At 42.9% G+C, this 16,124-nt stretch overlaps 1 protein-coding gene across 1 annotated transcript; it reads left to right on the top strand.

Annotated features, from left to right (window-relative positions):
• Nucleotides 1–1,253: 1,253 nt before the first annotated feature.
• Nucleotides 1,254–15,489, top strand: LOC145352242 (transmembrane protein 179-like). The gene is made up of 4 exons (XM_080201982.1): nucleotides 1,254–1,603; nucleotides 3,851–3,988; nucleotides 4,889–4,967; nucleotides 14,413–15,489. Exons 1-4 carry the CDS (start codon nucleotides 1,302–1,304, stop codon nucleotides 14,590–14,592), a joined length of 699 nt encoding a protein of 232 aa, XP_080058108.1. The 5' UTR covers nucleotides 1,254–1,301; the 3' UTR covers nucleotides 14,593–15,489.
• The last annotated feature ends 635 nt before the right edge of the window (nucleotides 15,490–16,124 follow it).

Here is a 16,124-nt window from a genome sequence, read left to right as displayed (position 1 = left end):
GGAATGGGATTGATCTGGTTCAGTGGGGAGCTGGGCTGGAGGATGGGAATGGAATTTTTTTTTTATTTGTCACAAGTAAGGCTTATATCACATTACAATAAAGGTACTGTGCAATACCTCTAATTGCCACATTCTGACGCCCATTTGAGTCAATCCACCTAACCAGAACGTCTTTCACGCTGTGGGAGAAAACCGGAGCAGCTGGAGGAAACCCATGCAGACACGGGGGAATGTGCAAACTTCACACAAACAGTGACCCTAGCTGGTAATCAGACCGAGGTCCCTGGCACTGTGAGGCAGCGGTGCAAACCACTCTGCCACCGTGCTGCCCAGATATGGTTAAGTGGGGAGTTGGGCTGAAGGATGGGAATGGGATTGATCTGGTTTAGGGATGGATCTGGTTTAGGGATGGATCTGGTTAAGGGGTGAATCTGGCTAAAGGATGGATCTGGTTAAGGGGTGAATCTGGCTAAGGGATGGATCTGGTTAAGTGGAGCGCTGGAAGGTGGGAATAGGATTGATCTGGTTAAGGGACAGATCTGGTTAAGGGATGGATCTGGTTAAGAGATGGGTCTGGTTTAGGGATGAATCTGGTTAAGAGATGGATCTGGTTAAGGGATAGATCTGGTTAAGAGATGGATCTGGTTAAGGGATGAATTTGATTAAGGGACGGATCTGGTTAAGGGATGGCTGTGGTGAAGGGATGGATCTGGTTTAGGGATTAATCTGGCTTAGGGTTGGGTCTGGTTAAGGGATGGGTCTAGTTTAGGGATGGATCTGGCTAAGGATGAATCTGGTTAAGGGATGGATCTGGTTAAGAGGATGGATCTGGTTAAGGATGAATCTGGCTTAGGGATGGGTCTGGTTAAGGGATGGATCTAGTTAAGGATGAATCTGGTTAAGGGATAGTTCTGGTTAAGGGATAGTTCTGGTTAAGGATGAATCTAGTAAAGGGATGGATCTGGTTAAGGGATGAATCTGGTTAAGGGATGAATCTGGTTAAGAGACAGTTCTGGTTAAGAGATGGGTCTGGTTTAGGAATGGATCTGGTTAAGGGATGGATCTGGTTAAGGATCAATCTGATTAAGAGACAGTTCTGGTTAAGAGATGGGTCTGGTTTAGGAATGGATCTGGTTAAGGGTCAATCTGGTTAAGGGGTGGATGTGGTTCATTGTGTAATGGACTGTGTGCCAGTCTGAGTGCAGATGGGCTGAGCCTCCCCCAGCCTCAGTGAGCAGCCTGGGTGGGTCGATGAGCGCAGGCGTGCGGCACAGGCTCCGCTTGCTGCTTCAATGTGAGAAATGGGGATGAATAATTTCCTCTTCGCTCAGTGCATCCTCTATTTCCTGGCGTTTCTCTTCGGCTTCATCGCCGTGGTGCCGCTGTCGGAGAACGGCACAGATTTCCAGGGGAAATGCCTGCTCTTCACCCGGGGGATGTGGCAGAATGAGAACATCACTGTGGAGAAGCAGCGCTTCATGGTGGAGGAATGGGGCCCAGAGTCCGCCTGCCAGTTCACCACCTTCATCGGGCTCTTCACCCTCCTCTTCTCGGCGATCCAGGCGTGGCGGCTCCTCTTCTACCTCTGCAAAGGACACGATGAGTAAGCGGCTGTGTGTGCGCTGTATTTCCATCCAACCCCCTTACAGTGCCCACTGTACCCCCTACCCCCTGTACCCCCTACCCACTGTACCCCCTACACACTGTACCTCCTACCCACTGTACCCCCCACTGTACCCCCTACCCTCTACTGCCTACCCACTGTACCCCCTACACACTGTACCCCCTACCCACTGTACCCCCTACCCACTGTACCCCCTACACACTGTACCCCCTACCCTCTACTGCCTACCCACTGTACCCCCTACCCTCTGTACCCCCTACCCTCTACTGCCTACCCACTGTACCCCCTACCCACTGTACCCCTACCCACTGTATCCCCTACCCACTGTACCCCCTACCCTCTGTATCCCCTACCCTCTGTACTGCCTACCCACTGTACCCCTACCCACTGCCCCCTACCCATTGCCCTCTCCCTGCCCACTTCACTCCCTGTCAATTCACCCCCTACTCACCTCCCCCTCATTGCCCACTGCCCCCTCCCTACCCACTGTAACCCCTACCCACTGCCTCCTCCCTGCCCACTGCCCCCTCCCTGCCCACTGCCCTTCTCCCTACCCATTGCACTCCCTACCCTCTACGCCCCCTCTCTACCCACTGCAGCCCCCCATCCACTGCATTCCCTCCCTGTCCACTGCACCCCCTCCGTATCCACCGCACCCCTACCACTGTAAATCATATCTACTGCACTCCCTATCCACTGAACACCAACTACTGTACCGTTACCATTGCAGACCCTACTTATTGTACCCATACCTATTGCAGCCCCTGCCCCCGTATCCATACCCTTTGCACCCCTACTCACAGTACCCATACCATTGCAACCCCTTCCAACTGTATCTCCTACCCTCTGCACTCAATACTTACTGGATCCATTACCCATTCAACACTTTATCCACAGTACCCTCTATCCAATGTACCCCCATCAACTGTACCCCAAACTCATTGTACCGTATACACACTGAGTCTCCTGCCCACTGTACCCCTACCCATTGTATCCAATGTCCACTGAACCAGTACATACTAAATGCTCTACCAAATGTACCCAATACCCACTGATTCTGCTAGTCACTGAACCCTTCCTATAAAAACCTTCCAAATTCCATGCCCACTAAACCTTCAAAGCACTGTACACCATCCTCACTGTACACCATCCTCACTGTACACCGTACTCACTGTACACCATACCCACTGTACACCATCCTCACTGTATACCATACTCATGGTACACCGTACCCACTGTACACCAAACCCACTGTACACCGTACTCACTGTATACCATACTCACGGTACACCGTACCCAGTGTTCACCAAACCCACTGTACCCCATACTCACTGTATACCATACTCACGGTACACCGTACTCACTATACACCATGCTCACTGGACCCGTTACGCACTGTACCTCATAGCCACTGCACCCCTAACCTAATGTATCCACAGCTCACTGAATCCTTACCCAATGAATTCTTTCCTTCTTTGTCCCAACCCTACTCACGGTACACCGTACTCACTATACACCATGCTCACTGGACCCGTTACGCACTGTACCTCATAGCCACTGCACCCCTAACCTAATGTATCCACAGCTCACTGAATCCTTACCCAATGAATCCTTTCCTTCTTTGTCCCAACCCACTGTACTCCTTCCTCACCATACCACTTCCCCACTAAATCTTTTCCTACTGAACCCCTTGCCCATTGAAACCTTTCTTGCTGTACCCCTTTACCCACATATACCCATTCCCACTATATTCTTAACCCACTGAAGCCCTCACCCACAAATCTCATATCCACTGAAGCTCTTAACCACAGAATCCCATACCTACTTGATGCAGCTTCTGCCAGCTATCCACTGACACGTGGCAGTGTTCAGGAAGCAGTTGGGCATTCCTTCATTTACAATTTAAAGCTAGTCCAGATGCTAAACAATAATAATCTGTCGCCTGTAATGCAGTAAATATCACAATCCATTGAAGTACAGTTGTAACCCATCTTATTCTCAATGCAAAATACTTAAAAATCATTAACCTGCAGAGTAAAAGGTCTGTGCTTTATTTTAGAATGGAGCTAATCAACATCATTGGCCTTGTTGTCATTGTAAATATAACTATCACTAGTGCAACATTCTCAGGGTCCATTGTTAGCAGAATGTTTATCAGATATCTTGCTGTCTTACCGATGTGTTTCTTCCTCCCTCCCTGCCCTGTACTCTACCTGTTTGTTTTAGCACTTTCTTCGCAACATTCCTGAACCTGCTGGTCAGCACCTTTGTGGTTTTCCTTATCTTCGTAGCAAGCACTCTGGTCACTGTTGGCTTCAACATGTGGTGTGATGCGATCACTGAGGAGGGAAGAATGCCTAACAGGTACAAAATATTAGGAATTTCTCTTGTTTTATAAAGAACCATTGTGCGCTTTCTAGAATCAACCAGCAAGGAAAAGTAAAACAACATGGATATATGAATTGATTATGAATAGTTAGCACTATTTAATATCCATAATGTAGAGATGCCAGCATTGGACTGGGGTGGGCACAATAAGAAGGCTCACAACACCATTTTAAAGTCCAACAGACTTATTTGGAATCACAAGCTTTCGGAGCACTGCTCCTTCATCAGGTGAGTGCTTACCTGTGAAGGAGCAGCGATCCAAAAGCTTGTCATTCTAAATAAACCTGTTGGACTTGAACCTGATGTTGTGAGACTTCTTACTATTTAACATCAAAATCTAATTCAATAATGCTGTTGCCTAAATAAAATAAATAAAACAAACAAAAATGTGACTGAGCAGTCTAAGGCGCTGGATTAAGGCTCCAGTCTGCAGGCGTGGGTTCGAATCCCACCGCTGCCAGAAATGATTTGAATTTGTGGAAAGCATGGTGACACAGTGGTTAGCAATGCTGCTACACAGCGCCAGGGACCTGGATTCGATTCCTAGCTGGAGTCACTGTCTATATGGAGTTTGCACATTCTCCCTGCGTCTGCATGGATTTCCTCCAGGTGGTGCAGTTTCATCCCACAGTCCAAAGATGTATGGGTTAGGTGGATTGTCTATGTTAAATTGCTGCTTAGTGTCAGTGGGACTAGCTAGGGTCAGTGCAAGGGATAGGGCCTGGGTGGCTTTGTGGTTGGTGCAGACTCGATGGGCTTATGCACTGTAGGATTCTGTGAATCTATGGAAAAACATTTCCAAACCAGACTTCCTAATGTTAATGTTACAATGTCTTGTTGAACTTTCTATAACATAAGGTGTTTTTTTGCCTGCAGTTGTGAAGAATTGCAGGACATTGATCTGGAGCTGCACTTGGATAATTCTTCTTTCTATGACCAGTTTGCAATTATCCAGGTAAGCCTTTGGAAAGTTCATCTATAGACTGTAGCTTCAATAAGAACACGGTACAAAGGATACATTGCAAGATTTGACCCATTAATTTTAAACTTTGGCACCAGTCAAGATAAACCAATTTGTTGATTTAATTTCCTATTCACACATTTTAAAATAAATTACTGCTAAGTAAGTAAATATTTCAAAAAGGATTGAAGTGTAAGATCACAGGTCATTCCATATTGTTATGATCCTCAACTTAGCAGCCTTGGAATTCTTACATTTGAAGACCAGTTTCTGGAATACATTCCCTTTCATGTAACTTACTCATTTTATCAGATACTGAGAACATTGGCAACTTGTTCTGTAGACAGACGGTGGTCTTTTACTTTTAGGATAACAGAGATACTGGAACATTTTTCAATTAAGGCTTCCATCTGTGCAACTGTCATTAACTGAGGGCTAACAGAGCAGATACGGTGGACATTGGGCCCAGGATGAGATATAATCAATGCAATTTAGCGTAACCTAAAGCTGTCCTCACCTTGTTGGGGTGTCAATCAGGGATGTGGAGGTAAAATTCATATATAGCCACTGCACAACATGGGCACTTAGCAAATTGGCAGCCAATTTTTCGCCACGCTAGTCTTTATTTTACACAAACTTGGAAAATACTGCCATTATTTAAATGTCGAACCAAGTAAAATTGACTAGGAAACAAATCTCCGTAAAGAGCTTGAACTGTCATTCTGTGAAGATCAGGTCTGATGAAAATTGGCTGTTGGTTTGCTATGAATTGGCATCACCGTACAGATGTACAGCACTGTCACCTTCTGGTAATCTTTCTACTTTACATATGTTCAAATCTTACAGCTGAAATTCTGTTTATGTTCCAGTGAGAGGCCACTCAGATATGATCTAAGTGATAGTCAGATGGGAGTAGGCGCAAGGCTATATGGTCTACTTATGCTCCTGTCTCTTGGATTCTTGTATGTGCTAATGTTATGACCGGGATGGAGAAGTGCACAGATTCTCTAGCCCCATCACTGTACAGCTCACAACATAAGTGCAAATGTTTAATTCACTCAGCAAAATTACCAATTTTTTACCTTTGCTACGACTAGACCAAGAATAAAAGCAATAACAACCAGGTTTCTTTCAAAAAGCTCAGAATAATTAATTTATTATAAAATAAAATTCTTTTACAGTGAGGTGCAAAACTGGTTAACACATTTACAATCTGGAAGTGTAACGATATATTTCTTTTAAAATCTCACTGTATGACTGAAAAACAAAAAAAAAGACAAGGCAAATAGTGTTCCTGCAGAGGCTGGTGTAAGGGAACACCTTATAAAAAACAATAAGTTTGAAAAGGTCTTCACGCTGTTGATCTTGTCTTCCTGCATGCAAAGCAGGAAGTGCTGGTTACAGCAGTTGTCTGCAAATCTTTTTCAAAGGAACTTTGATGAAATGCTGGCTTTGTTAACTCTTGCTTGTGACAGCTCCACAGGCTTTCAAATACAGATGAGTTATTCTGAGATGAGAATTTTCTGGATGAAGGTGAACATCCATTCTGGACTGCAGGGAGTACAGGGGGTGGGGGGTGGATGGGGAAGGGGAGAGAAGCAATCTTCCTACATAGTTTGCTCCTAAGATGCACACTGAGTTAAAAAAATGTTCAACCACAACTTTTCCTAGGTTAGCTGTTTTTAAACCAATCAGCAGGAGCCCCTAGCTTTGCAACAGCAGTTTAAAAGAATAACTCAAGTAAACAAAATATTTCTTCATGTGTCTTACTGATAACAACTGAAGGTATGTCATTTCTTGGAAAAAGCAGTTTGTTTACGGACCAACTTGTAACCCTTTGAATAAAATCTCAGGAGAGTTTCCAAATAATCCAACATCCTTCCAGTTAAAGAAAACATTTACGTTCTTGGAGATATGGATTCCAACACTAACTTTACTGAATTGTTTTAAAGTTAGCAGTGAAGTCAACTCATAATCAACACTTCAAATTGGATAGCAAACCCACTCCATAAAGCTATTTACAGCGTTGATGGAGATTTCCCCGTTATGGTGCGATTCAATCTGCGAGTTAGAACAGTACAGTTAAGGGTTTGATAATTCAGTTGTATGGATGGTGCATGGCACATTCATGTAAAAAAATCAACACTCTCTTCTCCTGCAGTCCAAATTGCCGTTCCTTTTACAATTTGTATTTTTGCGAATTCTGGCCTGATGAGTGCAAGACAAAAAATTTTGATGGCATGTTTCATCTTTCAGCAATATTAAAATGTCCGAAAACGCTTCACAGGAGTGTTATCAAGCAAAATTTAACCAGATCGGAAAAGGACATAGGAAGCATTATTACACCAATTCTGCATCATCTACATATTATTTCTCAGCTCAATTTTGCACCAAAAGACCAAAGCCTTAGCATAATGTGTTCTGTTCATAAAAAATAAATATATCTGCAGCACAATAAAGTCTGTCTAATGTTTCGAAGTTAGTGAAGACAACAGCTGACAAATCTGTTCTGTAACTTCCCCTGTGCCTGTGTCTGTGGTACGTTAACCATCCTGCTCCATCACAACCGAACAGCAGCCAGTGCCACGGTCAACTACATCGTCCGCCTAAATTGCCTCTTCTGTTCTTACCATAAAATCACAATTGAAGTATCCCCAGCAGTCACTCTCCTTTCCACCTCTGCAGCTTTATCCCTAGAGTCCTACTAGGATCTAACTTGAACTCCATCCTGTTCCTTACCTACACGTTTCTCTTTGGCAACATCTTTGGCAACATCTCCACATCAGAACATCTTTGGCAACATGCCATCTAATTCTGTCTGCCTACCACCTCGCTTGTTCTTCACCAGACTGTATTATCAGACTGCTCTTTTGACATTTGATCCAATTAAATATTGGGAACGCTGAAGCAGATGACTTTGGCATACAATATATGCCTTTGCCATAGATTTATTTTAATACTTGTTTATGGCATGTGAGCGAGATCGGAAAGATCAGCATTTATTGCCCATCCCCAGTTGTGCTTGAGAAGGTGGTGATCAGCCTTTTTGGACCTCTATAGTTCATGGCATGCAAGTGTAATCAGAAAGAAGTCTCACAACACCAGCTTAAAGTCCTTAAAACTTTAAGCTGGTGTTGTGAGACTTCTTTCTGTTTTTACCCTAGTCCAGTGCTGGCATCTCCACATCATGCAAGTATAATCACAGTGCTTTTAGAGAGGCCATTCCAGCAAATTAAAGGGAATATAGTTCCAAGTCAGGACAGCGTGCAACTTGGAAGGGTTGGTCTTCCTATGCACTTGCTATCCTTATTCTTCTGGGTGATAGAATTCATGGGTTTGGAAGATGCTGTTGAGGGAACTTTATTGAGTTGCTCCAATACATCTTGTATACTGTACACGCTGTTGTTAGTATGAACCATTGGTAGAGGGGGTGAACGTTGAGGTAATGGATTGGATGTCACTCAGGTGGGGTTCTTTGTTCTGGATGGTATTGAGCTTCCTGACTGTGGTTGGGGCTGCTGTTACCGTGGCAATCAGACAGTATTCAGTCATTTCCCTGACTTGTTCTTAGTAGATAATAGAAGGTAGAAAGTGTTGGGGAGTCAGGAAATGAATCACTCAGCAGAATTCCCATTTGTGATGTGCTCTTGCAGCCATTTGGTTGGTCCAGTTAGGTTTCCAGTTAATGGTAAGCCCCAAGATATTGGTGGGGGAGATTCAGATATATTATTGCCATTAACTATCAAATAGAGATAGTTGGAATCTCTCTTGTTGGACATGGTCATTGCCTGGCACTTGTGTAGCACAAATGTTACTTCCAGTTATCAATTCAAGCCTGAATGTTGACCAGGGTCCAGTATCTGCAAAGTCGGGAATGGTATGGAATACTGGGCAATTATCAGTGAACATCACCTCTGCTGACTTTATGATGGCCAGTCAGTATTTGATGGAACAGCTTGATGATGGTTGAGCTTAGGACTCTATTCTGAGAAACCCCTGTAGTGACGCCCTGGGATTGAGGTGAGTTGGCCTCCAACAACCACAATCACCATCTTTTGTGCTAGGTCCAGTATATAGCTCAATCATGTCCCTGAGGGAAATGGAAAAGAGAAGTATTCACTCATTACCCTCACAATACCCAGTGCTCTCTCACACATGTATAACCCCCCCCGGTCCCCAAAGGGTTTGAACTGCCTTCTTGTTAACCACTACTGCTGTAGGCATTTACAGAATATTTTGGGATTCTACCCAATGCAATACACAAGCTCTTCTGCCTCAAACCCCTCTTTACTTCCTCAAGTTTCTCCTGCCCCCCCCAACTTATCTCATGAACAAAAGAAACCATCTTTTCCTCTTTCTCTCCAGCGCAAAATCATCTCCCTCTATCCACCACTCCGCACAAAAAAAGACTAACATGAATAAAAATGGAAAAACTTAGGGGTCAAGAAGACTACAAGCCACGATATAAGTGAAAGGCATCACAAGGGGTAACGGGGTTGGATGTGAGTTGGATAGAAAAGTGGCAGAACATGAGGAAAAGGGGACACAACCTCTTTCTGGCCGAGCCCAAAATCCAACCAGTGGGAAGTTTTGCCTGATTCCCATTAACTTCAGTTTCCCGAATGTTAAATGGCAGTTATCCTTACCTCACCTCTAAAATCCCACTCATTTATTAATCTTTCTATTTAAACCAAGATTGTCATGAAGCCTGGAACAAAGTGGTCTTGTCAGAGGCAAACTGAGCATCAATGAGCAGATTATTGTTGAGTGAGTGCCGTTCGATGTATTGCTGATGACATCCTCCATCACTTTGTTGATGAATGAGAGTAAACTGATGGGGCGGTCAGTGATCTGATTGGATTTGTCCCGCTTCTTATGGACAGGACTTACCTGAGCAATTTTCTACATTGATGCCAGTGTTGTACCTGCACTGGTACAGCGTGCCTAGAAGTGTAGCTAATTCTGAAGCAGAAATATCACAGCCATGATGTTGACTGCACCTAGGACCTTTGCTACACCTGGTGTCTTCAGCCATTCAGCCATCCATTTTTCTCCCCATCTATTATTTCACATTGAGCCAGATCATTCTCAACCTTGGCATCTGATTTGACTGTAAAAATGAGCTTCCAAACTTGTAATCTCTCCAACACAAAGACTATCTGTACCCACCTTCACAACATCGCTTGCCTTTGCCCATCTGATTTGATTTGATATATTTTTGTCACATGTATTAGCGTACAGTGAAAAGTATTGTTTCTTGCATGCTACACAGATAAAGCATTACCATATATACAGAAAGGGAGGAGAGAGTGCAGAATGTAGTGTCACAGTCATAGCTTGGATGTAGAGAAAGATCAACCTAGTGTGAAGTAGGTCCATTCAAAAGTCTGATGGCAGCGGGGAAGAAGCTGTTCTTGAGACGTGAGTTCTTGATACATGACCTCAAATTTTTGTATCTTTTTCCCGACAGAAGAAGGTAGAAGAGAGAATGTCCAGGATGCGGACATCTGCTGCAGGCAAATTCATCATGCCTTGCCAGTTCCAGACTCAACTATTCCAAAACTTTCTTTTTTGGTCAACTTTCTCTCATAATCTTCAGCACATTCTCTTCTGCCTTTAATCTAGCTCACACAAATTCATATATCATCTATGATGATGAATGAACATTTGGATTTTGATCCCAAAATGCCTCAAGATTTTCACTTTGGTTTTTAATTTTTTTTTCATTCTTTTGGCACAATGGTTAGCATTGCTGCCTCACAGCACCCTGGACCTGCGTTTAATTCCCAGCTTGGGTCACTTCCTGTGTGGAGTCTGTACATTCTCCCCGTGTCTGCGTGGGTTTCCTCCAGATGCTCCAGTTTCCTCCCACAGTCCGAAAGATGTGCTGATTACGTGCATTGGCCATGCTAAATTCTCCTTCAGTGTACGCGAATAGGTGGTGGAGTGTGGCAACTAGGGGATTTTCACAGTAACTTCATTGCAGTGTTAATGTATGCCTACTTATGACACTAATAAATAATAAATAAATAAAAATAAATCTGTTTTTGGCCTCCCCCCTTTTGAGCACTCTAAGTTTACCAGCTCTAAAAACTCATTATACCTCCAATTTTATTTTCTTGTCTATGTTCTACTGCCTTCATTCCACTGTTGGTGTTGTGCCATTAGCTGTGTGGACCTCTTGAGCTGGAATTCCCTCCTCAACCCTTTTCCCCTCCACTTTCTTCTGCCTTAAGAACATCCTTAAAACTCGCGTCTTTGAACTTTCGATCATTCGCCTTTTTTTTGATTGAACTTTGTTTTGGTGAAGTACATTGGAACATGTTTCTACATTGAAGGTGCGATATTAATTAAAATTACTGTTTTAAAAAGCATGATTAGGGAAGGCAATGGCCCAATGGTATTATCGCTAGACTATTATCAATCCAAAGACTCAGCTAATGTTCTGGAGAACCGGGTTTGAATCCCGCCATGGCACATGGTGGAATTTGCTATCAGTAAAAAATATGTGGAGTTAAGAATCTACTGATGACTGTGAAACTATTGTCTATTGTAGGAAAAACTTATCTGGTTCACTTAAATCCATTTAGGAAGGATGTACCTCTCTGGCTTACATGTGACTCCAGAGCCACAGCAATATGGTTGACTCTCAGCTGCCCTCTGAAATGGCCTAGCAAGCCACTCAGTTGTATTAACATTTCAAGAAGGCAGCTCACCACCACCTTCTTAAGGGAACTAGAGATGGACAATAAATGCTAGCTTAGCCAGTGACACCCATGTCCCATGAATGAATTTTAAAAATTAGCGCTTTATTGGGTGGAGTACCATTTCTTTATCAAAAGTATCAAATATATTTTTTAGTGTTTGTATTCAATGATCATGTAATATGAGTGTTTTGCTCTCATTGTGACCTGTAATATGTTGAACTTTATCTGAGAAGGAGGCCACCTGAAAATTGGATGGCAGATGTGAGCAAAGTTTGCCAGTCAACAATTGGCTTGCTTTTCAGTGGAAGAATTCATGACCCTGACATTGCATCTTTAAATATGCAATCACAGTTTATGGGAATAGAAGGACACAGTCCCCGGAAGGGTAGGGGGTTTTAATTCAGATGGGCAGCATGGTTGGTGTGGGCTTGGAGGGCCGAAGGGCCTGTTCATGTGCTGTAATTTTCTTTGTTCTTTGTTCTTAATTCTTTATAATAATTCTTACAGATCGTCACTCACTTTTTAAGTAAGACGAAAAGAAAACTGTTTCTTTTAATGTCACTTTTCTATCTTGTTGATGAATACTAAAATTTAAAAGCAGGCTGAAGATTATAAAAGCAATGATGAGTTAGACAGCTGAATGGACAGAAGGACCTGGGGCTGGAACATAGTGTAGCAGCCTCTGGCTGTTTCTTAATCAATGGCGAATGTAAAGTGAGTCACTCTTTAACGGAATAGCCAGGTGGCCGATAACAATATAAGCTATTACTACGAAAGTACCGTCATTTAGATTTTATGTCCAAAGTGGGCACAGCAGTAAAATCCAACAGATGCTTAGGTTCAACTTTTCTTTCGTAAAGAAAGACATTGCAGATGATCTGAGTCAAGGTCATTTGTTGCATTACGACTTTGTTAATCTCAGATGCTCCTGTAAAGTTTGAGCATCGCTTTACATACATGAAATAGAATCACTGCTTTCTATCTTATCAATAATGGGAAATAAATAACAGAAGAGGTGAGATTAAAACATACGTTATATGAATTTTCCCACCAACCCTGACCTCAGCCTTTGGGACCCTGACATTGGGTCAAAGGTGAATCTTTGAGCCCATACTTGTTGGCAACAGGGCCTGCTCAGTGATTTTACTGCAGGCAAACTCCCAATTAGCTGTTTGTGAGCCTTTTGACAATAAAGGATAGTGGGCACACTCCTGATAGTTCCCATCAAAGTAGAGGCACCCCCGGATTGGCATGTTAAAATTAAAAGTTGGGGATCAGAAGCAGCAGGTTGTACGGATTGGAGGAAGAATCCCTCTGGGGACTGCAGGGGACACTCTTTCCTCCCCATGGCTCTTTGTCTTTAGGCCAGGCATCTTCTGATTCTGATGGCCACCCTCTACCCATAGCTCTTGTGAATGGCCTTTATCAGGATTTATATTTGGCTGCCTGCCTATGTGGGAAACGTCCCCAGAGTTTGGACTGCATGAAGGAGCTCACCCAGTTTTCCTTGCTATTGTTCCACTGGCACCCCCCTCCCCACCTCCATTCCACCTCCCAGGGGTCAGTAAAGTTCAGCCCGAGGATGTATTGAGAACTGAGCCATTTACCGAAAAAACTGAAATATTTTCAGGAGCTTTTAGAAATCTTGCCCGATTGCAGAATAATTTGGAAGAAGCTACAAGTACATTGAAAGGGTCTGATGGACAAGAGGTTCTTCAGAGTGCTGTGTCAAAAAGGGCAGCAGAAGCCCAGGTTACACACATAAACTGAGTTTCCACTGCACTTGCAGTGAGGTCACACCTCAGGAGTAGACACGCCTTAAGGAATTCCCCATTGGAGCAAATGATTAAAGTTGAATTTATACAGCCTGGAGGTAATTTTGACTTTGTGATAGTGTCAGACAAGATCAGATCAGTCACTTGTTATACACTATACCCAATTTTCAGCTATCTGCCTGATTTACATCACCACCAAGATTAGAATTGTTGATATTTGTGAACAATCTTTTCCTACAAAAATGACATTTCTTAAAAGTCTGCAGTCAGATATTACTGGCTCACAACCAAACAGACTAGTTACAATGGTGATGGAAATGTGTGTTTGTAGCATATATGTTTAGATCTAAAAGATGGATGGCACAGTTTGGGTGGCACGATGGCACAGTGGTTAGCACAGCTACTTCACAGCGCCAGGGACCGAGATTCAATTCCGGCCTCGAGTCACTGTCTGTGTGGAGTTTGCACATTCTTCCTGTGCCTGCTTGGGTTTCCTCCGGGTGCTCCAGTTTCCTCCCATAGTCCAAAGACGTGCAGGTTAGATTGATTGGCCATGATAAATTGACCCTAGTGTCAAGGGGTTTAGCAGGACAAATATGTCGGGTTACGAGAATAGGGCCTTGGTGGGATTGTGATTGATGTAGCCTTGATGGGCCAAATGGCCTCCTCTGCACTTAGGGATTCTATGTGATTTTATAGGAATAAAATCTTTTGATAATTAGCATAAATCTATTATGAGAATACTCAAAATGAATGTTTGAATTAAATCAGGATCGTATCAATGAAATTCTCCTTTTCGCCGCATTTAACTCAATTCTTAACGATTTGTAGACCTTGCGTTTCAATGTGCTAACAAGACATTTTGCAGATAATACTCGAAAGTGAAAATGACAGCATTCAGGTGCTGACATTACTAATTAGCAAACCTTGTTTAACATCTGGGAATTTCATCCGCAGTTTGGCCTGTGGGCTGGATGGGTTGCTTGGATGGCAATCACTGTTCTTGCCTTCCTGAAAGTATATGACAACTACAGGCAGAAGGAGCTTCTCGACAGCCTGGTCCACGAGAAGGAATTGCTTCTCGCAAGATCATCCAAGAGAGCATTCGAGCAAGTTGAGAAGAATGCGATGATTTAAAGCCAGTTGCAATATATACTGTGGAAATAGATAATTCCGACTGCCATCAGTAAAGCAATGCCGCATGTATATTGTCAAGGTGAAGGCACTGAAGAGTTACTGTAAAACAGGATACCCACTCTGTAGCCTTACTGTCCATCTTAATGGTAGGTAGCATCGTAATAATTGTGTCTTTTGATAGATGCTATTGTTCTTCCAGTGCCTAATAAATGTTAGCCTGTAAAATGGACCGATTTTCTAAAATGTTACAGCACAAACGATAATGGCTGCTCCATTGCCAAGTCAGAGTATAAGCTGTTTGTACCTTCAAGTTGTTGATCAGAAAAAAAAGTATCCTGATTTACAGTAAATAGCCTACACTGTGCCAAAAAATAAACTTAGTAATGTATTAAACAATGGAGGGAATAAAAAAGTTCCAGCCAGTTACATTCACACAGAGTTCAGCTTACTCCCATTGCTGCAAGATGTTGTGCTGAAAGCAAATGAACAAAATTGCTCACTGTCACAGCAAATGGTTGGTGAATTTGGCATTCAACATGTCAAAGATGTTTGGAGCTAAATTCTCAGCGATACCTGAATATTCTTTCTTGTGGCAGAACGCATTGCCTTCACACTTGAAAACTTCATCTGCAATGTTTAGAAAATGATAATGATTGTTTCCGAAGAGCAGCTGCTATCTTGCGGCACTGAATGCTCTACCTTAAATCAATAGCTTCTCTCGTGCTAATAAAATGAACAACAGCTATTGGAAGCTTAGTGGTATAAAGTGACAGATTTTATTGTGCCATATGTTGCTCATAAAAAGGATCTTTGTTATTAATGTCAATTCTTTAACCTTGATTACGGTGTCCTTTGCTCAAAACTGTGTAAAATTAAATTCATTCATACGCTTGTTTACATCTGTGCTGTTGTTTTATTTCCCCCCCTTGTGGGAACAAATGCACACTTTTATTTCTGCTGCTACTTAATAAAAACTATTCTTTTTAACTGCCACAGTCAGGATATAGTTGGCCATACTCCCTTTATGTTTCCCCCGTGTCTACAAAAGATAGGAGAAATGACACATTTGCCATATGGGAATCACAAGGGTAAACTTGTGAGCTGTGATTACTGGCACAGTTGTTTGGTATGTCAGGATGTTATACCACCATACCATTTTATCAGCACTTCTACTTTGCTGTCAGTTCATCCTAGATCTATATCACAAACATCTGAAAAACTGAGGTTTTATTTTTCATACAGCTTTTCAAACAGTATTTATATCACACCTTTAACAAAACAGAATGTCTGATGGCACGTCACAGGATTCAAAACCAAGGCATGCAATGAGAAATTAAGCTAGATGACCAAAAACTTGATGAACGAGGTAGGTTTCAAGCAGGGTCTTACAGGCAGGAAGAGTGGTGGGGAGAGGCAGCAGGAGTTCCAGAGATTAGTATCTTGGCAGCTGAGGACATGTAGCAGAATGCTGCTGCTCACCCACCTGAGGCTAGTAAGATCCCACTGAGGCCAACAGAGAATGCCATGCTGTG

The sequence above is a fragment of the Carcharhinus amblyrhynchos genome, chromosome 14, assembly GCF_965287045.1.
Source record: "Carcharhinus amblyrhynchos chromosome 14, sCarAmb.v2.hapA, whole genome shotgun sequence".
Taxonomy (NCBI): Eukaryota; Metazoa; Chordata; class Chondrichthyes; order Carcharhiniformes; family Carcharhinidae; genus Carcharhinus; species Carcharhinus amblyrhynchos.
This window is presented reverse-complemented; position numbering and strand designations above follow the sequence as displayed.

What these genes read in the sequence shown, in the direction of transcription:
- LOC145352242 (XM_080201982.1), top strand. Translation starts at nt 1,302, where the DNA reads ATGGGGATGAATAATTTCCTCTTCGCTCAGTGCATCCTCTATTTCCTG. An exon ending in GAGGGAAGAATGCCTAACAG is followed by an intron (nt 3,989 to 4,888) that starts GTACAAAATATT and finishes TTTTGCCTGCAG; the next exon opens with TTGTGAAGAATTGCAGGACA. An exon ending in ACCAGTTTGCAATTATCCAG is followed by an intron (nt 4,968 to 14,412) that starts GTAAGCCTTTGG and finishes TTTCATCCGCAG; the next exon opens with TTTGGCCTGTGGGCTGGATG.